This window comes from Littorina saxatilis, linkage group LG8 (assembly GCF_037325665.1).
Source record: "Littorina saxatilis isolate snail1 linkage group LG8, US_GU_Lsax_2.0, whole genome shotgun sequence".
Classification (NCBI taxonomy): Eukaryota; Metazoa; Mollusca; class Gastropoda; order Littorinimorpha; family Littorinidae; genus Littorina; species Littorina saxatilis.
In genome coordinates, this window is record NC_090252.1 from 60,515,405 (window position 1) to 60,540,051 (window position 24,647).

Genomic DNA, 24,647 nt, shown 5'->3' on the forward strand with positions numbered 1-24,647 from the left:
ACCAAGCTGAAATGCAATACCGAAGTCCGGGCTTCGTCGAAGATTACTTGACCAAAATTTCAACCAATTTGGTTGAAAAATGAGGGCGTGACAGTGCCGCCTCAACTTTCACGAAAAGCCGGATATGACGTCATCAAAGACATTTATCAAAAAAATGAAAAAAAACGTTCGGGGATTTCATACCCAGGAACTCTCATGTCAAATTTCATAAAGATCGGTCCAGTAGTTTAGTCTGAATCGCTCTACACACACACACACACACACACACACACACACACACACACACACACACGCACAGACACACATACACCACGACCCTCGTTTCGATTCCCCCTCGATGTTAAAATATTTAGTCAAAACTTGACTAAATATAAAAACAAGTCGCGTAAGGCGAAAATACAATATTTAGTCAAGTAGCTGTCGAACTCACAGAATGAAACTGAACGCAATGCAACGCAGCAAGACCGTATACTCGTAGCATCGTCAGTCCACCGCGCACGGCAAAGGCAGTGAAATTGACAAGAAGAGCGGGGTAGTACTTGCGCTGAGAAGGATAGCACGCTTTTCTGTACCTCTCTTCGTTTTAACTTTCTGAGCGTGTTTTTAATCCAAACATATCATATCTATATGTTTTTGGAATCAGGAACCGACAAGGAATAAGATGAAGGTGTTTTTAAATTGATTTGGACAATTTAATTTTGATAATAATTTTTATATTTTTAATTTTCAGAGCTTGTTTTTAATCCAAATATAACATATTTATATATTTTTGGAATCAGAAAATGATAAAAAATAAGATGTACGTAAATTTGGATCGTTTTATAAAAAAAATAATTTTTTTACAATTTTCAGATTTTTAATGACCAAACTCACTCATTAGTTTTTAAGCCACCAAGCTGAAATGCAATACCAAACCCCGGCCTTCGTCGAAGATTACTTGACCAAAATTTCAACCAATTTGGTTGAAAAATGAGAGCGTGACAGTGCCGCCTCAACTTTCACGAAAAGCCGGATATGACGTCATCAAAAACATTTATTGAAAAAATGAAAAAAACGTATGGGGATTTCATACCCAGGAACTCTCATGTCAAATTTCATAAAGATCGGTCTAGTAGTTTAGTCTGAATCGCTCTACACACACACACAGACAGACAGACACACACACACACACACACACACACACACACATACACACATACACATACACACACACACCCACACATACACCACGACCCTCGTCTCGATTCCCCCCTCTACGTTAAAATATTTAGTCAAAACTTGACTAAATATAACAAGTCGCGTAAGGCGAAAATACAATATTTAGTCAAGTAGCTGTCGAACTCACAGAATGAAACTGAACGCAATGCAACGCAGCAAGACCGTATACTCGTAGACCACCGCTCACGGCATAGGCAGTGAAATTGACAAGAAGAGCGGAGTAGTAGTTGCGCTAAGAAGGATAGCACGCTTTTCTGTACCTCTCTTTGTTTTAACTTTCTGAGCGTGTTTTTAATCCAAACATATCATATCTATTTGTTTTTGGAATCAGGAACCGACAAGGAATAAGATGAAACTGTTTTTAAATTGATTTGGACACTTTAATTTTGATAATAATTTTTATATATTTAATTTTCAGAGCTTGTTTTTAATCCGAATATAACATATTTATATGTTTTTGGAATCAGCAAATGATGGAGAATAAGATAAACGTAAATTTGGATCGTTTTATAAATTTTTATTTTTTTTACAATTTTCAGATTTTTAATGACCAAAGTCATTAATTAATTTTTAAGCCACCAAGCTGAAATGCAATACCGAAGTCCGGGCTGCGTCGAAGATTACTTGACCAAAATTTCAACCAATTTGGTTGAAAAATGAGGGCGTGACAGTGCCGCCTCAACTTTCACGAAAAGCCGGATATGACGTCATCAAAGACATTTATCAATAAAATGAAAAAAACGTTCGGGGATTTCATACCCAGGAACTCTCATGTCAAATTTCATAAAGATCGGTCCAGTAGTTTAGTCTGAATCGCTCTACACACACACACACACACACACACACACACACACACACACACGCACAGACAGACAGACACACATACACCACGACCCTCGTCTCGATTCCCCCTCGATGTTAAATTATTTAGTCAAAACTTGACTAAATATAACAACAACAACAACAACAAAAACAACAACAACAACAAAAACAACGCATATGCATGCTACAGAAATAATACGAGATTATGCCTCTATGGGTATATACACAGACTAAATAAAAACTGTAAACTTACACGAACGTCAGGTGAATGTCTTGGAATACATTTACTTAGTAAATAAAGGCGAACAACTTACCAACACATAAAGACGGCAGGAGTATGCAGGCGATACTAAACATATTGTTCGAGCTGGAATGTTTTATCTTAAGAGCTTACACCAAGCTCAAGGAAGAAGTGCCCCACATCCACAACGCTAAGTCTCGGTCGTAGCACTGCTTGATGGTCTGGTGTCAGACACAGATTGAGTTCTACTTTGATAAACAAAGCGCTGGTGTCGAGTCACAAAATACTGTATACTCTTGTAAATCACCGACTACTCCGTTTAACGTCCGCTTCTTTGTTTCAATCAGTGGCCATACTGTTAAACACGCACTCTGCTTCTATGAATACAGACAACTTTGCTAAACACACGCTAGTTTGTTAAACACGGGTTCATCCTTTGAACTGACGATACTTTTTACAACATAGACTGTACTGTTGGATACACTGAAGTGTGTAAACACAATCTAGTCTGTTCAGCACAGACGTCTCATATTGCTCTGTTAAACACAAGTTACCCTGTAAAGCACAGTCTATACTGCTAAACACAAGTTGTATCACCAAACACAAACTATTAACTTCTTCCACACATTTAACAGCAGGTCTGCTCTTGTGTGAGTAATGAAACGCTTTCCACGTATACCAATATTGCTGTATGCACATTTTCTATACACACACTTCACCCGAAATACAAATTCCTCGTTTCATAAATGGAGATGACAAAAACAGGTCTTTGTCATCCACCTTTTTTTCACCACCAACCCGACCCATATTATGTTGAAACATGATCAGTGTGTGCCGGGTGTAATGTGAGGCCGTCCTCACAAAAACACCTTTAAGCGTCAGTCATGCGCGACCTACACATTGCATAACGCGGAGTTTTCCTTTGATATTTTTTTATTTTATTTTGTTATTTACGAGAATTTATATCGCGCACATATCTCACCACACAAGGCGACTGAAGGCGCATTTTACCTATTAATTGTTAAAAATACATGCACCGTCCTTCCTGTGAAGACGATGATGTAAACCGTCACATCACTTTTCAGACTTCACATAGCGTAGTCTTTGACCTCTTACCAGTGTATGCGTGCGCGCTCGCGCGTGTGTGGGCGTGCGTGCGTGCGTGCGTGAGTGTGTGTGTGTGTGCGCGTGTGTGTGTGTGTGTGTGTGTATGTGTGTGTGTGTGTGTGTGTGTGTGTGTGTGCGTGCGTGCGTGCGTGCGTGTGTGTGTGTATGCGTGTGTGTGTGTGTGTGTGTGTGTCTGTGTGTGTCTGTGCGTGTGTGCTGAAAAAAAAAGTATTGTATGCCTGAATGCTACGTTAATTTGAACATTTCCGACAAGTACTTAATACCAGTAAACATTTTGTGAAGTGCAGCGACCTTGAGAAATTACAAGGATAAAATACATAACCTGTTTGCACAAACAGAGACAGAAACAAGTCGCGTAAGGCGAAAATACAACATTTAGTCAAGTAGCTGTCGAACTCACAGAATGAAACTGAACGCAATGCCATTTTTCAGCAAGACCGTATAGTTGGGTCATATCCAAGGATTCCGTGACCGTTGAGAGCAAAGGTCCGTTTCTCGATGGATTTGACTTCTGTGAAGGTTAAATAAAAAATTTAGAATGGGTGTACCTCGCGAAAGTGTGGGCATAACTTTTGAGAGCCCCAAATTCAAAATGGCCACCAACGGCCAGTATGAAAATTAACTTTTTACTGGTTTGGCTTAGAATGCTGCAAAAACATGCTTTTTAGGATAGTTTGGCATGGGGAATTCATATTTGGTATTATTTATATGATTTGGCCTATTTTTGATGTCCAAAACCAAGATGGCCGCCAATTTTCATGTCCGAACGGTCACTTTTGCAAAGTCTTGAAAAGTCCTTCCTAGTAGGCTGTAATGTCCGTTTCTCAGTTGATTTGGCTTCCTTGAAGGTTAAATAATGTTTTTATCCTGGATGCCTTTTGCAAAAATGTAGACACGAAGGTACGAAAGCCCCAAATCCAAAATGGCTTCCAACGACCATTATGAAAATGAACATTTTACTATCTAGTTGATGGAGCATACACCGATTAGGTCTGTGTCTAGTATACAAAAGATTCAAAGGATCTGGGATGTCAGACACACTGGTGACAGCAGGGGTGATAGTGGATGGGTCTGTGGATCAAGCACTGCGAGGAAAACATTACAGGCGTGGCGTGCGCTGCATCATGCTATGGAGAGAGGCTCTCATCCACCTACGATTGAAAGATATTCTTGAGCATGAGGAACTATCAGAAGCCGTCAAGGAGAAGCTGGACATTGTGCGCAATGCTCTCACCGAGACACAGGAGGCTATACACGAAGCCCATGGTGACCTAGAGGAGGATGACAACATAAAGGACATGATCAAAAGTGTGTATGAAAAACCTGGCACAGACATGGGAGACTTTTGGATCTCATTCATGGAGATGACAGACCCTCTTGCACAAAATCTGGATGCATGCCACGCAAGAAATGGACCAGAGTATGTTTCATCAACTTACAACATGTTGAAAGGGCTCATGGCTTACAACAATCATGACTACGGAAGGTGGCTGCCAGATTATTGGGCAATGTTGTCTTCTCTAGCAGATGAGCAAAAGACATTCTTCAATGCGCACTTTGCCCAGTCCATGACAGGACTACCTTATTCCTGCCAGCCACTTGATTTGTGGATTGAGACCACCATGAATTTGAACTCGAAGCTTAAGCAAGACTGGCTTCAGCTTCTACAAAACGAGAAGCACCTGTTCTCAACAATCCGAAATGTTAACAACGTGGCCAGGGTGAAAGCTGCCGTTCAGCAGAACCTCAAATGCGAGCGTCGCCACAGAAAACATGTTGAGTGCCAGCCAGCAAGGATGAAAAAGGACGAACAAGCAATTCAGGACCTGCAGGGCTGCATGACAGAGTTCAACGCTCAGCCGTTTGACACCTCATCACCTGCACTGAGGTCACTGCAGTCTGGCCTGGTTGCTTCTCCAGAACTTGTTCAAGACCTCAATACTGCATTTGCAGACGGACAAGATCAAGTTGAAACCCTCCTGAATGACAGGGTATTCACCAAGACAAAGCTTCTCACTGCTACCATCCACAAGAATAAAAGGCAGACATTCGCCAGCGAGCGGATTTGTGCATCAGTTGGTGCGTCTACAAAGGTGGCTCAGATGGAAAAGTCGGGACTTGCGGCCCTGGTGGACCTCGTGGATGGTTTAGGCATGTTCCAACTTGAGCAAGTACTTGAGGGGAGGGTGACCGAGGAATGCTTGTCTCTGTACAACGTAGATGGATCCTTCCGCAAGACTATGAAGAGCAAAATGTTGGAGCTGTTCAACAAAGATCCAGTTGCTCAAAAACCACAGACCTACATCAGCATTGTTGACATGGGGATGATCTGGCGGTTAGCCACTCCTACACCTGATGACCGAGAGGCTAGGAAGCGTGATGGTTCGCACTACAGCTGGAATGACTATCTGCATAAGATATGCGCGATCATCTTCTCACGCCATGCTAATGCAAGCCCCTACATCATCCTGATCAATGACAAATATGACCTTCCCTTCAGCATCAAGGACGATGAACATGATCGACGGGCTGCAAAGCATGGACATATTCCAAATGTGTTCCCTAAGCCCGAAGACACTTTCCCAGGTGCTGCTGAATTCAACCAATTCATGGTCAGATCAGGAAACAAGGTCAGATTGCAGAAGCTCGTGAAGAAAAAGTTGGAAGCAGAAGTTGCTCGGGTGGGGTGTGAGGTCATATACTGTGAGGGTGAAACAGCAGTGAACCTGTCCACTGGGGTGGCAAATGGGGACTATGTCTTTAGACATCCAGAGGCTGATACAATGCTGCTCTCTGCCTATGCCAAGCTCAGGACAGGAAACTACAGGGGGACAGTTGTACTTGACAGCAAGGACACTGACGTATATGTTCAAGCAGCATATCTCTCACAACAACTTCCTGGTGATCTGCTGATTAAACGCAAAGATGCCTTTATCAACTGCAGTGACATGCTGTCCAACGAAGTCTCACAGATCATCATACCTCTCCATGTGATCACTGGAAGTGATCATACCTCAGGATTCTATGGCCATGGGAAGAAGACTGTGATGGAGACGGCGATGACTAATCCTGAGGCAAGGGAACTCCTGGAACGAGTCGGCGAAAGCCCCGACTTAGAGAACAGTGTAAAAGCTGACATGAAGTCCTTTGTTCTCTCCAGCATCTATGGTGAAAGTGCAGATGCTACCTGCGGGCAGGCCAGAGCTTCCAAGTGGCACAAGATGAAGAGGAAAAGTACATTCCACCTCCCACGCGATGACGACTCCTTGAATCTCCATGTGGAGAGGACAAATTATATCACATATTGCCAACTTCATTACAACCTGTTTGACCATCCATCCCCAATTGGGCACGGCTGGGAACTTGTGGATGGGAAGTGCCGACCAGTACGCTACACCCAACCCCCATTGCCCCAACAGCTCACACTTCGCGATTATTCGGATGAAAGTGGAAGTGATGATGAGAGGAGCGAGCCTGGAGATTCAACAGATACAGAAGATGTGTAGAGACCCCACTAGACACAGACCTAATCGGTGTATGCTCCATCAACTAGATAGTAAAATGTTCATTTTCATAATGGTCGTTGGAAGCCATTTTGGATTTGGGGCTTTCGTACCTTCGTGTCTACATTTTTGCAAAAGGCATCCAGGATAAAAACATTATTTAACCTTCAAGGAAGCCAAATCAACTGAGAAACGGACATTACAGCCTACTAGGAAGGACCTTTCAAGACTTTGCAAAAGTGACCGTTCGGACATGAAAATTGGCGGCCATCTTGGTTTTGGACATCAAAAATAGGCCAAATCATATAAATAATACCAAATATGAATTCCCCATGCCAAACTATCCTAGAAAACATGTTTTGTGCAGCATTCTAAGCCAAACCAGTAAAAAGTTAATTTTCATACTGGCCGTTGGTGGCCATTTTGAATTTGGGGCTCTCAAAAGTTATGCCCACACTTTCGCGAGGGACACCCATTCTAAATTTTGTATTTAACCTTCACAGAAGTAAAATCCATCGAGAAACGGACCTTTGCTCTCAACGGTCACGGAATCCTTGGATATAACCCAACTAGTATACTCGTAGCATCGTCAGTCCACCGCTCATGGCAAAGGCAGTGACATTGACAAGAAGAGCGGGGTAGTAGTTGCGCTAAGAAGGATAGCACGCTTTTCTGTACCTCTCTTTGTTTTAACTTTCTGAGCGTGTTTTTAATCCAAACATATCATATCTATATGTTTTTGGAATCAGGAACCGACAAGGAATAAGATGAAAGTGTTTTTAAATTGATTTCGACAATTTAATTTTGATAATAATTTTTATATATTTAATTTTCAGAGCTTGTTTTAATCCAAATATAACATATTTATATGTTTTTGGAATCAGAAAATGATGGAGAATAAGATGAACGTAAATTTGGATCGTTTTATAAATTTTTATTTTTTTTTTACAATTTTCAGATTTTTAATGACCAAAGTCATCAAATACTTTTTAAGCCACCAAGCTGAAATGCAATACCGAAGTCCGGGCTTCGTCGAAGATTACTTGACAAAAATTTCAACCAATTTGGTTGAAAAATGAGGGCGTGACAGTGCCGCCTCAACTTTCACGAAAAGCCGGATATGACGTCATCAAAGACGTTTATAAAAAAAATGAAAAAAACGTCGGGGATTTCATAACCAGGAACTCTCATGTCAAATTTCATAAAGATCGGTCCAGTAGTTTAGTCTGAATCGCTCTACACACAGACACACACACACACGCACGCACGCACATACACCACGACCCTCATCTCGATTCCCCCCTCTACGTTAAAACATTTAGTCAAAACTTGACTAAATGTAAAAAAGGTGTGGTTGGCAGAAAAGAAAGATGAACCACCCTTTTCAAAATACATCCATTGACATCCAGTCACGCGCGGCCTATGCACAGATTTGGCTTTGTTGTGTCATTTTCCTGGTACCGCTTCGGTTACCATTGTGGTGGTAACTTCGTTCTTGTTTATGTCGACGGGCGGAGTGGCCTAGTGGATACGACATCGGCTTCCTAATCGGTAGGTCGTGAGTTCTTCTTCTTCTTCTTCGTTCATGGGCTGAAACTTCCATGTTCGCTCATGGTTTTGCATGCGTGGGTTTGTACGTGTATGACCGTTTTTACCCCGCCATTCAGGCAGAATACGCCGATTTCGGGGGTAGTGAGTTCAAATTCCGGTCGCGGCCGCCTGGTGGGTTAATTGTGGAGATCATCTTATGTGCAGACCTACTAGTGCCTTTTACCCCTTAGTGTGTACACGCATGCACTAGATCAAGTGCGCACGGAAAATATCCTGTAATCCGTTGTTTTGTTTTGTTTTTTAAGATGGTAAACTGATTTTATTGTTGCACTGAGAGGACCTGTTGTAAACTTGCCTTTTTTTGGTTAAAAACGATGATGGCAAACTTGGTGGGGTTAATAATGGTTTTGTAAAATATGTTGGAGGTAAATGTAATGGCGTTAAAGATGGTGCTGTTACGTGGTATGTATGATCCACACAAAATGATCAAGTGTGATTTTCGCAGAGACTGTTTTCGTATTTGGCCCAGATTACAGCAGCTCTTAGAACTACTCTCCTCCTACATGGACGCAACGTCGCAAATGCCTGAGCCAATCCGAAAAGGCCTTAGGATAGCCTTCTTTGGGGTTGCTTTTGAGCTCTGATTTCGAAGCTTTTTCGAGGTCCGGGATGCAGTGAAACCTCTTGGCATACATTCTGATTTCCAAAGAGCAACCAACCAGAATCACAGGAGTGGGGCAAAAATGGGATAATTTGGACTTCTAGGAAGTGAGTAACAGCCGTTATTTTGTGAAGACTGGCTTTTTCATGGAAGAGAAGGACGTTCTGAGTTCCGGCATTTTGGTGTTTGAGTAATTATAGGTAATGTGTGTATAAAACAAAATTATGCTTGTTGCATTCAAACAATACAGTTGTATTGAATTGAATTCTGCATATTGTTTTCCAATAGCAGGGCTGTTAGCAGACGTTGATGTTGATTATTTACCCGAAAGATAGCAATCGTGAGGGCTAAAATCGGGTTAGTTTGACTACTGCTCAATTTCAAACCTCGTACTGTTGAGTCGATCACCAAAATTGGCAACTTTATTTGAAATAGCACATCAATCAGACCATTTGACCTATACAATTATCACGTTGTGAAGGGTCATGCATAGGCTGAAGTTTATGTCCTCAAATATGAAGTGATTAGGTCAACAGATGTATAAATAATTATTATTAACGTTTTTGTGGGTTGCACTTTTTTTTAGGGTCACCCATTACTTCTTATGATCAGTGACCTGATAAATTTATAAAAGCGGCTTGATCATTTTGTTTGGATCATACCTCGTATATGTGGTAAAGGTGATGGAAGTAAAAGTGTTCTTGGCTATGATGGTTTTGTTTAAGATGGTGGTAGCAAGAGAACTGCTGTTAAAACTGATGGTGGTGAAGTTGATCTTGTCAAAAGTGATGGTCTTACATTGTTTTTATCATTAATGGTGGTGGTGGTGAACATGTTGGTGGTTTTAAAGCTGCATTGTATTGTCAATACTGGTGGTGGTAAAGCTAAGCGGGTTTTGTCAATACTGGTGGTGGTAAAGGTAGAATTAGTTCTGGAGGTAGTGTGGGAAACACGGCACAGGTGTTGTCAATGTTGTTTGTAGAAGCATTAAAAGATGATATGGTGGTAATATAGAGGTAATGTGGTGGTAATATGGTGGTAATAGTGTGGTACATATGGCACATGTGAATATCTTAGTGCTAGAGACGGTTCTGTCAAAAGTGCTGTCAAATGTAGATGATTGTAAAGATGTTGGTAGCAGTAGGTGGTGTGTGAGCGCATGCGTGTTTGCCCGTCCGTCAGTCTGTCTGTCTATTTCTATTATTATTTATTTAGTGTTTATGTGTGTGTCCTTGGATGTGTGCGAATATGTTTCTGTGAGTGTCTGAATTGTTCTGCCTTCGTTCTGCATGCTTGAATTTTCCTCTTAACAGGATTGAGTTTCACGACAGAGCGGGTTTCACGTCATCAGAACATGATCTGAGCAGGAAAGTGGCCTGAAAGCGGGGCGTGAACCTGACAGCCAAAGGTAAACAGATCTGCACACAACTTGACTGAAAACAGCGGCTGACGAAAGCCAATCTTTCCTGTACATGCAGCCTGTTGAGTATGACACGAATAGGCCATTGATCGCGTGCTGTGTCCTACTTTGTGTGTGTTTTCTTTACGTTTGAAACTTCTTTGTTTAATGAACACACTTGTAACATGATTTTGTGTTCTGCCTTCACATAAGCTAAGCTCCTGTCTGAGTACTTTCAACACATAGAAATGCATGCAACTTTGTGTAATGATTTTGTTTTGTGAAATAAATACTAGTGCAACGTTTTCTTCCACTCAGTGCCTTCAAAACAGCATTTTTTTTCAAAACAACATTCTCTCTTTCTCTCTCTTCCTCCCCTCTCTCTCTATGTATCTATATATATATACGACTTGTGTCTGTGTGTCTGTGTATCTGTGTATCTGTGTATTTGTGTATTCGCCATGCACGGCCAAAGTTCTCGATGGATCTGCTTCAAATTTGGTGAGCTTATTTAGAGAGACCCCGGACACAACCTCATCGATGAGATATTTCAACATGTGCTCTCAGCGCGCAGCGCTGAACCGATTTTGGTTCCACCTCAGCTATTTTGGTTCCACCTCAGCTACCCGGGCCCCCATACCGACACACCAAAGCCAAAGTTCTCGGTGGATCTTTTTCAAATTTGGACACCGTATTCAGCTACACCCCGGACACAATATCATCGATGAGATATTTCAACACGTGCTCTCAGCGCGCAGCGCTGAATCGATTTTGGTTTTTGTGTTCATTTCACCATTATAAGTAACTCTTCCTTATCTTCTCATATTCTCCAGGTTTTCAGCGTTTACCTCCCTTCCTTCGTAATGGTGCACTATAGTGTGAGTGGAGCGTCTTCGGATATTCCCGGCGTTCTGTTACTGTTACTATTTTTAGAAGGTCAACGCAGTGTCCAGAACGTAAATTGGACCCGTAAATTATCCTCACTGTAAAAGTGCAAAGGTCGAATCAATTTATAGCCACGCGAAAAATACACTGTCATCTATCTCTCTATAGATACGGCTTCTCTGTGTTTTTGTGTGTGTGTGTGTGTGTGTCTCTATGTGAGCAACACCTGGGGATTGTTCAGTTCTGTTTGTGATGTGGTCTGGCGGCTTTTGTGTATTTGTATGTCGAAAGCGGACAAACACTCAAGTCCTTAATGGCTCAAAACCGTAGGACTTTTAATATTAATTTTAACGTAAATTTATGTACTGGCCTTCCTTTTAGAAGCCATAACTTGCTCAGTCCTGTTTGAGTGGAGTTCGCCTCCAAAGGTGATTAACACGGTTACATTCGTCGACAAGGATGGGACTCGATATGGTCAGGAATGGCATTATGGCCACTGAATCATTTTCGTGCTGTTCCCATTCCACGAATCTGGGAGGGACCTAAGCTTGGCGGGTCCATTGTTCGGACCCGGCGAAGCCGGCGTACGGCTCTAAGTACTTCTTCCCGGCGAAGCCGGCTACCCGGCGAAGCGGGTATTCATTCTAGTAGTACATATGTATCTAAAATGACTGGCAGTAATACACAAATAGGGTAAATGTCAAGACTCATATGCCATTATTCCAAATTCAACATTACTCGCTTTCGTCGCATTTTACATCTTTTTATTTGTATGCACATGATGTTTCAAGTTATAGACACACATGCGTGTTGTGTAATACTTGCTGTATACAAAACATGAATGCTGAGGCGTTACTAACCATTCAGTCAAGCGATTGCTCTGATATACGCCAGCTTCTCTATAACTTTATTTATTAAACAAGGTGAGAGAGAGAGAGAGAGAGAGAGAGAGAGAGAGAGAGAGAGAGAGAGAGAGAGAGAGAGAGGGAGGGAGGGAGGGAGAGAGAGAGAGAGATAGAGAGAGAGAGAGAGAGAGAGAGAGAGAGAGAGGAAGGAGAAAAGAGAGATAAACAGAGAGACAAGACAAGACAAGACAAGACAAGACAAGACAAGACAAATTGTTTATTAACCTTCGCCGGACGCCGTGGGTCTGTGTGGACCCTGAAGGGTGTTTAATTGCAAATATCTCTTAAACCAGTTGGACTTTTTTAATGGGCTTCTAAGAATGCCTCAGACACCTAAAAAAGCTTTTATGTCCTAAAATATCATTCAATTTCCGCGAGAAGTAATTAAAAAAACAAAGGTCAAATTTAGACTACACACGGAAGACATCGTGGGGCCGTGCGGACCCATGTTTCTCAAACTGAAGGAACTTACATAAAAACTAGGGAGAGAAGTCACAAACCTTCAGGTATTGGCTCTAAACATCATTTTCTACGATCTGTTTAATTTTGGAGTTAATAAGCAAGTCGCGTGGATCGAAATAATACATAACAATGTGGGTCCACACGGCCCCACGACGTTTACAGAAGGGTATTCACGTTTTTCCATTTTGAGAAGCTTTACTCCGCACGGTAATAATTGAATTAATTTAATTACTTCTCCCGGAAATTTAGCCACGGCATCTACGGAAGGGGATGCCCGTTTTTGTGCTTCTTTGGAAAGCATTCGTCTACGGAAGGGTATGCATATTTTTCCTTCTTTGAGAAGCATGGGTCCGCACGGCCCCACGATGTCTTCCGTGTGTAGTCGATAACTCGGGCGAAGGTTAACGAGGGTAATGGAATAAGCAAACAGATGCTTTTTTACATCCAGTCCTCGCCCATGAGAGGGTCTAATCTAATGATAATACGTTTTAAAAATGTTAGAATATCAATCAAAGAAGTAATAAAAACAAACAAAAGAACAAGCAAACAATTAACAAACTAAACAAACAAAAAAAACAAAATTATACATACAAACGAACATTACCTATCATTGTCAAGGGCATAATAAACAAAGTTTCAAGCAAGCAAAAACGCGTACAATGTCAAGGGAAGACAACATCCTTGAACTGATGAATCAAATAAACAACTCCGTTGCAAGTACAAACAATGTAGCATCGTTACACAAGTCATGTCATTAAATGAATGGTGTACACTTATCGACTCAAACGTGTGAAATGTAAAATCAAACAAGGCATCAGAAATATAAATATGTTCAGGCAAAGTGAGAACGAAATGTGTCATGAATAAGGAATTACAAATATCTGTTTTTAAAAGTCTTTTCATGCATTGACGGAATGTCTGAGAACACTTGGAAGTGAATTCTAAAGAGTAGTTCCCGAAAAGATTAGGCTGCACTTAAAACAATCGACACGAGGAAGGGGAGCATACTTTTTTGTTGGGTCTCTCAAATTCTGAGAAGTGAATTGAGAAGAACGAGGTGCAGGTGCTCTTTCAATTATGAGTTTATGCATCATAACGCCTTTATTGTACATGAATCTTGATTTAAGAGGAAGGATGATTAAAAGTTGATAGTTTTCGTTGCAAACCGAGACTTGTAATAAAATAAAGTTGATTGCTCTTTTATGTAAACTTAATAAAGATTTCAGAGTGTTTGCACTCGCACAATCCCATAACGTTGATGCATAATCAATGACTGATTGAATGTGAGCGTTAAAGAAAAGTTGCCTGCCATGCCTGTTTAAGAAGTGTTTTATTCTGGACAACAAGTAGCGTCTCTTGGAAAGTACTTTACATACTTCTATAACGTGATCAGTCCATGATAAATCGTTGACAAGAATAACACCTGGAACTTTGTGGTTAGGAACTTCTTCAAGAATGTGATTATCAATCCTTAAAGGTGGAAGTTTAGATTTTAAGTTTTGGCATTTTTGTCTGGTGGTGATAAGCATGCTGTTTGTTCTGTTTGGATTAAGAGCCATGTGATTTAACTCGGTCCACGTTAAAAGCTCGTTAAGTTGTTTTGACAATACCTTCACATTTGAGTGGGAAGTGTGAATAGTGGTGTCATTAGCTACAAGTTTACATTTACTGCGTATGTGTAACGTAAGGTCATTAATGTAAATGGTAAAGATAAGAGGGCCGAGTACAGATCCATGAGGAATGCCGTAACCTACCGACTGCATGCTCGACATAGGGTTGTGGGCGTACACAGCTTATACTTGATCAGAGAGAAAAATACTGGATTAACAATATTGTATCATTTCTAAAGCCGTACAGTGCGAGTTTCATAAGAAGTAGGTCATGGTGAATGACATCAAATGCTTAAGTAAATTCAACTAAGAGAGCGGCACATAATTTATCTTCGACGGTCTTGCTCAACTACTGATCAACTAGACTAACACGTGCTGTGTGGCATGAGTGGTGAGTTCTGAACTCCGACTGATTTGGGTGAATTAAAGCATTTTTGTTGAAATGTGACAAAATAAACTTATTGATATGTTGTTCCAACAGCTTTGATAAATCTGATAAAGTAGATATTGGCCTGTAATTGAAAATGGCATTACTTTAGCCTGCTTTAACACAACTGGAAAATAACACGTGTCAATACAGAGATTATAAAGGTAGGTTACATAATTAGCAAGTGCAGGGGCTGCTAATTTAAGAATCTTCCCGTCCAGACCGTCAACTCCACTGGTTCCTGTTTGCTTGAGGTGCATGAGTAAATTATATACTTTTGTAAAAGTAATAAATGGAATGTTTAATCGCGACATTATATTTTTGGATTCACAAAAATCTGTCCGAATCTTCAAATCATTTAAATGAGTTTTATCTTCGGGAACGGCTTTCTCAGCTATGTTAGAATATGTTTATTCAGTTCCTCGGAGGATATGTCTTTGACTACAGAACATTTGGATGTTGATTGTTCATTTTTAACTCATTAATTGCCTTCCACATTGACTTAGAATTTAGTTTAGATGATGTAAGTTCCTAAAATATATTTTTTTTGTCATCGCTTCATAGATGTAACTTTGTTTCTCTGATATCTATTCTCTTTTTCCAGCCCTCTTTTTTTAAAGATCGCGATAATCAGCTGCCTCTTTCAACTCTTAATCAAACCATGTTGGTTTTAATTTATTCTTAACCCTCTGGGTTTTTAACGGAGTGTGTTTGTCATAAACCTTTAAAATAAGCATCATGTCAATATGCAAAAGCTTCATCCGGATCTGTCAAATTATAAACATTTTCAAGTTGGGAGTGCAAAAAATCCTCAACAAAATATCCTCATTAAATTTTGAAAAACGAACGATATGTTATTATTTTATGACCAGCGTCAGGGACTTTCACTCCTGTGGGTAAGGCGTGTAAAAGTTATTGATTCACTGATAAAGAGTAAACATCCAGTTTGTGTATGTGTGCGTGTGTGTGTGCATCTCTGAGTAAAATAACATAACCCGGGATTTTGAGCTCAGAGTCTGCTACTTTACTCGACAGCCTAGACTCTGACAATACAAACATATGAAAAGGTTTACCAGAGTTATACAGAATTGACGAGATGTCTGCTAACTTATTAATGGCATGCTTTATGTTTAGGTGTCCAACTCGCGCCGATCACATGCCTCTTTTGTAGGCCATGCACTGCGACAGTTCATCATACAATGTGGTTAATCACTCAGTAAGACAAATACTTAAATATACAAAAGAAGAAATGCACAAGAAAATCTGAAAAAATGAAAAAATAATGACACCGTTTATATAATGGTATTTAAAAAAAACGCAACTAAAAACGAAGTACTTAGTAAGGTAAATACGTCAGTAGGCACGTCAAACTGAAGATAGCAACAGATATATTTCTCTTCGTCCAGGCACTCAGTCTATGATGAGGTGAAAGAGAAAGAAGCGCAATTTATTGACTTGTCCTGGTGGCACCAATTTCAGAGTACTCTGATGTCAAGCCTACATCAGACCGGCGCAGACTTTCATATGATGTTCCTGAAACAGAACGATACAATGCACATGTTAGTGTAAACAATTGGTTACATAATAATGTATGCACATAACTATCTAACATATGCTATTATAACACGGACATGTGCATGTCAGATGCACGTCCGATTTAAAAGGGAAACATTATTGTTTGAGTAAGACATGAAGTTGTTCGTGTTTGTCTTATACTAGGAGACATATTGATGGTGAGACGTACAATGAAAAACGTAGATGAAGACATTACAGAGAGACCGGTAAAGAAACACAGACTGACAGATACAAACAACAAGGAATACGGAGAGATGGGTATACACACTGTCAAACAAAACCAACTGCTAAAACACACGCAGACTGTAGGCAGACAGTCTGATGTGAACAAAACGGAAGTTTACACTCTGTGACATATACTCTTCAAAAAGGTAAAGGACCACTTTTTCAAACGCATGCCATACAAACATGACAGAATTGAATGATTGAATTTTCCTGTATTGCTTTATTGAAGAACTGAGGACTGTCTTCAAAACATGTCGTGTTACACATATCAGCGATAAGAACCCTAGAGGTTGATACTCTAGACAACCCTATATTTTCAAATTCACAACAGTAGTGTTTCTTACAACGAAGAAGTGAACAATCTTATCCCGTTAGCGATCACTAGTTAAGCTGCCCACTATAACACGTACTTAAGATGATCCCTCCTGTACCATCACGGAGCCCCCATCAAACGAATTTGTTTAAGACAGTGCCATCTGCAAAACGATCTCTACGACGCATCCAAACTCTGATGCGTTCATCAGCAGGATACAAGATAAGGTAGGCCCCATCTGTAAACAAGAGCTGAGGCCTACGATGACGTTACCACCTCGCATGTTGAGTGCACCAGGCTCGGTCGGCAGCTCGATTGTTGGCAGTCAATGTTGTTTTGCAGATCGGGCGTCTTTCACTAAAGTTGAAAGAGTGTAAGTAGTTTATAAGAGTTTGATCACATACACCAGTTATGGTGGCAGCTCATGGTCGATGCCTGCTGACTTTTCAGTGACCTTTCTTTGCTGCATGACCTTCATTTGGATTAGACGATCCTTCATGGTTGTGGGGACTGTAGGCCGACCATAACATTGTCGTAGCTGCACACTGTCAATTACTTGAAGCCATTCCTTCAGTCCAATGACGTTGACATGAGACATTGGAACACTCTGAACTACTTGCCTTGTAGGAACATATTGTAGCCATCAAACTGCCCTCGCCTAATCCAAGTCGCTCCGTTTTTGTGGTTGAGGCATGTTATTGCATTGCATTATTTTGTCAGTGTGTCATTTTACAAAGACAAGTTATTGAGCACATTTTGCGACTAGCACCCTGGTGTTGCACACGCATCACGGTTTTTGTTTTGCCCTGACATGTCTTTGCACTGATTTCATCAGACTTTGAAAACTGCCCACTTTTTAAAGAAAACATCACGTTCGTTTCCGCATGTTGAGCATGACACAGTAACGCTGCCTGCCAAAATCATACTTAGAGCAAGACTCAGCGCGCTTTTGTGAGTTAAAGAAATCAGGTTTCAATCCTTGAGTTTTGGCGAAGTTTTATACGACTGTGTACATTTCATGACAAGTTCTAAGTTTTTGTAAAGAGTATATCTGATTTTGGCTAACGGGTTTTAATCAAATGACAAATGTAAGTACTGCGTGCCTACCTCCAGTATCTGCATGCAATGCGTTTCCATGGCGACCACCGTCAGAGTACTCAGACCTCAGCCCCACTTGAGACATCTGCAGACTGTCGTAGGGAAGCTGGTCCTCTGGAACAGGGGAAGGTTTCATCATCCAAGTGGTATGTTGCCAGACTTTCATCTGTTGGCCTCTGTCTTTATGCCTCTCTCTCTCTGTATGTCTGTCTGTGTGTCAGTCTCTCTCTCTCTCTGTCTCTTTGTCTCTGTCTCTCTCTCTCTCTTTGTCTCAATGTGTGTATGTGTGTGTGTGTGTGTGTATATATATGTGTGTGTGTGTATGTATGTGTGTGTGTGTGTGTCTGTCTGTGTGTGTGTATGTGTGTGTGTATGTTTGTGTGTGTGTGTGTGTGTGTATTGTGTATGTATGTGTGTGTGTGTATATGTGTGTGTGTATGTATGTGTGTGTGTGTGTGTGTCACAACCCGAAGTTTTAGAGATTGCAGAAGAAGCTTAAACAGGCTTTTTGTAGATGCACGAGATGATGTAATTGTTATATGTGTGAGTGTATATAATAATTGTGATTATTTACAACATAAGCATTGGAGTCCAAACACTATTGTAGAATGTATGCGTGTGGGATGTGAGATGCTTTACGCCTGTAACCTCGCGTATTTACAAGTTTGTGTTCGAATCGTGGAACGGGCTATAGTCACCCGGTAACGCGCGGTGAACAAACCAGGTCAAGCTGCAGAAAACGAAAGTTTGTAAATATTTGTTGGGCACAGTAGTGCAAATTAAATAATGTTCATTTCACCTGGTAAGATAATATAGTGTAATGCATAAATTATATTATAGCGTATCTATAGGCTATTTAGTAAGAGAAGAATTAACATAGTCCGGGTCAGCGGTGTACGAATACACTTTGGCACCCCGTCAGCGAACTAGCACGGTTTTGGTTCAGTGCTACCCGAGAGAGTCAACGGTACGGTTGCAGACGTACTGGCGGGCGCGAGTACTCCATCACCCGGCGGTTTTTTACGGTGAGCGTTGTCATTGACTTGGCGGGTGGACTATTGTTTCGAATTGCTGTGGCTGAGTAGATGTCGTTGTCAAATGTTTGTTTTGTTTGTGTGTACGTTTCAGTAGTGTTGTAATATTGTGGGACACGGTAATTTTGAAGCATGTTTATGTCCGTGGGAATGTGCACGGGAAATATGAGAATTACATCGACCGGTCCATCACTACCTATTCGTATAGGGAGCCTCGGGATTTATATGTATATTAATGCATGTTGGAAGTGGTATACAGTGAACATACAGTGGAATTATATGTGTGTAATTATTTGCTCATAACTGTTAAATATTCGTTTACACGGAATATCACATTTTATACAAGATGGCGGTCTACTTTCCGACAACTTTTGTATACTTATGTTATTGAGCATGTTGTTTTATACCTTCATATTATAGTGTGTAATATTACGCGGGGGGTTATCATACATGTGGGGATATGGGTGTTGTGTCATGCAATTGTGGTCGTGTAATGTAATGTTAAAGTTGGATACCACAATCTAACATTTAGTGAACGTTTGTCCAGTTATTTGTAACATATCACATGGCGTATATGGTCATGATAAATACAATAAGTTTATAGGTTTAAGCAAACTATAAATCTATATTGTAAAGCCCCGTTGTATAGCTAATGTATTAAATAATTATTCTTTTCCATACATGGTTACTTGGTGTAAAGTTTCGATCTTGATGTCCATCGGTATGATGCGCTAAAGGTTTGCATCACCGATGAACACTAACACAACCATCGATACACGCCAGGTAGCTAGGGATGTTATTGTTCAGTATTAACGTGCTGTTTTATTTACATGCAGTTGGCCGGAGAGAGAACGGAGGAGGGACGTATGTTTACGTGAAGGCGTTGGGATCTGGACAGATGGGACGCTGTCAGGAGGCGACTACGGCTCACTGCAACGCAAGAAGAGCGGCGTGGGTTACTCCTACCGGTAGTTTCCACCCAGAGTGTACGCAGGACCACCAGAAGACAGCATGAGGAAGGAGTCTGGTCAGCTCTACATGCCTAGGGATCTGGGGAACAGCTCCGATGGACTGGAGCTGGGTTCGACGTGCTTAGGCAGTCGGGGACCTTTCTAGGGGGTCAGAATCAGGAAGCTGCGGCCTTCTGAGGAGGGAAGGACATGTGAGGCCTTGGTGGGCGTTGTGTATCCCGAAAAGCTAAGTACTCTGTCGTGGTTAAAGCATGTGTGTGTGTTCGTGTGAATTGGTGATTGCGACCTTATTGAGCGCCGTATACTAACAGGCTATTTAACCATAGGGGGGGTGCTTAGGACTGGAGTTCCAGGATAATTTCATGTGAATTCATGTGTTGTCAATTTTCGTAGTATTTGTAGAGTGTACACGTTAAATGTGTGGATGTTTCGTGCATAAATTTGTGTTTATTATATAAAAGCTTATAAGTTACATGTGGTTCCTTTAGTCTTTTTATACATAGTGATCTCTGTCTCCACTTGTGAACTTTCTTGGGTGTGCGTTAGTGAGTGAGTTGTATGTTTGCGTGTGATCCCAAGATTGCTCAATCTTGTGGAGTTAAGTCGTCACGTGTCAATGGTGGAGATGCCGGGGACCCATGAGTGATATGCTTTCGAGGCGAAGCTCTGGGACCCTTTAGTTATTTATTTTTTTTTGGAACCAAATTTGTTTGTTGTTGTGTTTGTTTGTGTTGTTGGCATAGTTTGTGTGTGGTGTTTGTTGGTTTGTGTGAGGTAGTGGTGACCGTTTGATTTGAAATGTGGTGACTGTTTAGACATCCCGTGGGTGGTTGGAGGGGACTGGACATCTCTCAGCGGTTGAGAGGTGTTGGGTTACTTAGCCACAAAGGATTCATCTTTAGTCCATCCGTTAAAGTCAGACGGCGCCACTGAAGCAGATCGAACTAGCAAATACGCATGTATTCTATATTCGGATTCGGTTAAAGTAAAGTTTCATTCCGGTATTACGCTAAGGCTATGTGGCTATTGATTGTGGTAAAGTATAACCAAATGTCAATAACTTACGCGGATTTCGTCCGATTTCTCGGTGGGCTTCGGTACGCAGTTTGATGCGTTTTCCTTTCGCGTGCATGCTAATATTTTTTTCAAGTAGCGCGTTTTCATCTGAAATGGCGACGGGAGGTGATAGTGTGGATTCTCCGGTGTCAGGGCGGCTTAGGTCACAGGATGTGCCGACTGATAGTTTAACCGGATTAGTTACATCTGAACTCAAGAGGAAGGCAAAATCAACTCGAGAGAAGCTTCTACATAGTCCAGGACGTGAAGAAGGGGAGTCCATTACGTACTACCAGAAGTTCATGACTTTAGGAACGCAGATGGAGTTGAAGGGAGATAGTCTTCGAGCATTCGTCGACGCTAAGATAAAGGAGATAGAGGACGTACGGGCCAACAAGGAGAGGTTGAGCTTAGAGAAGAAGAAATTGGCGATGGAGGAAAGGAAGCTGGAAGAAGCACGGGTGGAAGCTCAGAAGCAACGCGAGTTCGAGGAGAGTATAGCCCAGAAGCAGCGTGAGATGGAGGAAAGGAAACTGGAAGAGGCCCAGAAGCAGCGTGACTTTGAGGATGCCAAAGTTCAACGTATGGAAAGAATGGAGCTTGAAAGAATCGATGAGATGAAGAAACTTCAAGATGAAGCACAGAAGCACGCAGAACGATTAGAGGAACAAAGGGCAAATAATAAACGAGCTCATCAGAAGGCGAGGGATGGAATGGTAGAATCTACCAAAGTAACACTTCCTGCATTCGACGAGAACAAGGAGGATATAGAAGCTTATCTTACCAAATTCGAGAGATTCGCAGAGGAGTTAGACTGGGACCAGACAACATGGGCGAGACGCGTGAGTACCAAACTCAACGTGAAAGCGACGACCTTGATTGGGGATATGTCGAAGGAGGACGCTCGAGATTACCAGTTGGTGAAGAAAGAGTTACTGAGAGGATTCCGGTGTACAGCAGAATCGTACCGAGAGAAGTTCAGGGCAGCGAGAAGGAAGAGCGAAGAAACGTTTTCAACCTACGTGAGCCGGATAACGCGGTACCTGCACAGTTGGATGGACCTAGCGGAAAAACAACGAACTTACAAGGACCTCTTCGACCTGGTTCTTTTGGAACAGTTGCTTACTGGCATCCCGCAGTCTGTCGCTACGTTCATTCGACAGTCCAAAGCCACCAATGTAGCTGATTCAGTTGAGCAAGCCCAATGTTTCGTGGATGCACGTCCTGGTTTCGACTCATCACAGAAAGGGGGGAAAAACCAAGATAAAGGAAACAATGGGAAGACAGACAGTAAGGTGCAACTTACCCAGGGACAAAGGATAAAAGATAGTACTGTCAAATGTTTCGGATGTGGAGGGGATCATCTCATAAGGAATTGCCCGGAAGCGGGGAAGCCGAGGGGTGGCGGAGAAATGTATGGGGCAGGCATACAATGTCACAAATGTCATAAGTTCGGACATGTAAAGAGGAACTGTCCAGGAATAACCCTTATCATCAGTCCAGAACCGGAGGAGACTGCAGTGAGAGAAGTTTTCTTGATGCGGGAGGTGGAAGCGAATTACAAGATCCACTCAGGGTTATGTGGGAAGTGTGATCGTCGTACTCAGGGAGAAACTTTCGACATGACAGTTAGGGTGAACGGGAAGGCAGTGGTAGCCATACGTGACACGGGAAGCCCAATGCTGTGTGTTAGCGCTGACCTCATCGACCCGGCCACGTACACAAACAGGACAAGAGAAGTGTCAGGAGTGTTTGAAGAGCAGGGAACAGTACAGGCTCCCATAGCCATCGTGAAGTTAGAATCTTCGGTGTTTGTAGGGAACGTGGAAGCTGTCGCTATTCAGAATATGGCAATTCCTGTATTGATAGGAAACTACATGATCTTGCCAAATGGAAAGGAAGTGAGAGTTCCGGTGTACGGAAAGAAACATGTGATTCCATCTTTGTGCGCAGCAGTTCAGACACGAGGACAAGCAAGGAAGGACGAGAGAGGGAATCTAAAATTGAAGATTAATGGAGTCCCCTTGGCACAAAGGACCTGTGCTGAAATGGCTCAAGCACAAGAAGAGGATCCACAACTAAAACGTGTGCGCGAGTTGGCGGTGGAAAAGAAGCCATGGCGTCAACAAGGAACCGGGAATGTTCGATTCGTGATACGTAAAGCTTTGTTGTACAGAGAATACTCAGGTGCAGATGGAGTGGATCACCGGCAGTTAGTGGTGCCCAGTGAGTTCCAGAATGAGGTGATGAGATTAGCTCACGATGCACCCATGGCAGGACACCTAGGGGGAACGAGAACCAGGAATAGGATATGGACAGAATTCTATTGGCCTGGTATGTGCCCCGACATCAGACGATACGTGGCATCATGTGACGCTTGCCAGAGAACTACGGCAAAAGGGAAAGTGAAGCCAGTACCATTGGAAAGAATGCCGTTGATCGATGTCCCGTTCAAGCAGGTAGCGGTGGACATCATAGGGCCGATTCATCCGCCGTCAGACCGAGGACACCGTTTCATACTGGTAACAGTAGACTATGCCACCCGGTATCCTGAAGCAACCCCTCTCAAGAAAATCGATACACCACATGTGGCGGAAGCGTTGTGGGAGAACTGGACCAGAGTGGGCATACCTGAAAAAGTGTTGTCAGATAACGGTACCCAGTTCAAGAGCGAAATGATGCAGGAGGTGTACAACCTGATGTCAGTACATGGAATGTACACAACTCCATACCACGCACAATGCAATGGTCTAGTTGAACGTTTCAATGGTACGCTGAAACAGATGCTGAAACGACTCTGCCAGGAGCAACCCAAGGAATGGGACAGGTTCATTCCGGCGTGTTTGTTTGCATATAGGGAAGTTCCTCAGGAGTCGTTAAAATTCTCACCGTTTGAACTACTCTATGGGCGCACTGTGAGGGGACCTATACAGGTGTTACGGAAGCTGTGGACCAAGGAAGAGTCAGACCAAGAAGTGAGAACCACTGCCGAGTACGTTGTGGACCTGCGGAATCGAGTTGAGGAGACATGCAGGATTGCCAGAGAAAACCTCGGGAAGGCGACAGAGCGATACGCAAGAGCAGCGGACAGGAAGGCAGAAGACAGACAATTCAAGGAAGGAGATGAGGTGTTGCTGCTTCTTCCAATGAAAAAGAACAAGCTGGAAATCGCTTGGCGTGGACCTTACGTCATCAGGAAGCGATGCGGCATGAACGACTACCGGATTCAAGTGGGGAGTAAAAAGAAATTATTCCACGTCAACCTCTTGAAGAGATACGTCAGGAGGAGAGAGATCCCAGCGGTTGTCGGAGTGGTGCTGGAAGAAGAGGAACTGGAAGAGGTGCCTGAAGTCTCAGCAGGACAGAACACCATTCCATTAGTGCCATTAGAAGCGGGAGAAGGACCCAAAGATGTTAGCATCAATGAATTGTTACCCGCCCAAAAACAACAAGAGCTGAGGGATTTGACGATTGAGTTTGAGAACCAATTCATCGATCTTCCTCGTAATACAAATCTCGAAGAATGTGAAATCACCAACCATTGCAGTACCTGCAGCAGGTAA

The 24,647-nt window shown here is 42.1% G+C and overlaps 1 protein-coding gene across 1 annotated transcript; it reads left to right on the forward strand.

Annotated features, from left to right (window-relative positions):
- The first annotated feature begins 18,484 nt into the window (after nucleotides 1–18,484).
- Nucleotides 18,485–24,647, forward strand: LOC138974400 (uncharacterized). Its single transcript, XM_070347117.1, has one exon. It carries the CDS (start codon nucleotides 21,138–21,140, stop codon nucleotides 24,645–24,647), a length of 3,510 nt encoding a protein of 1,169 aa, XP_070203218.1. The 5' UTR covers nucleotides 18,485–21,137.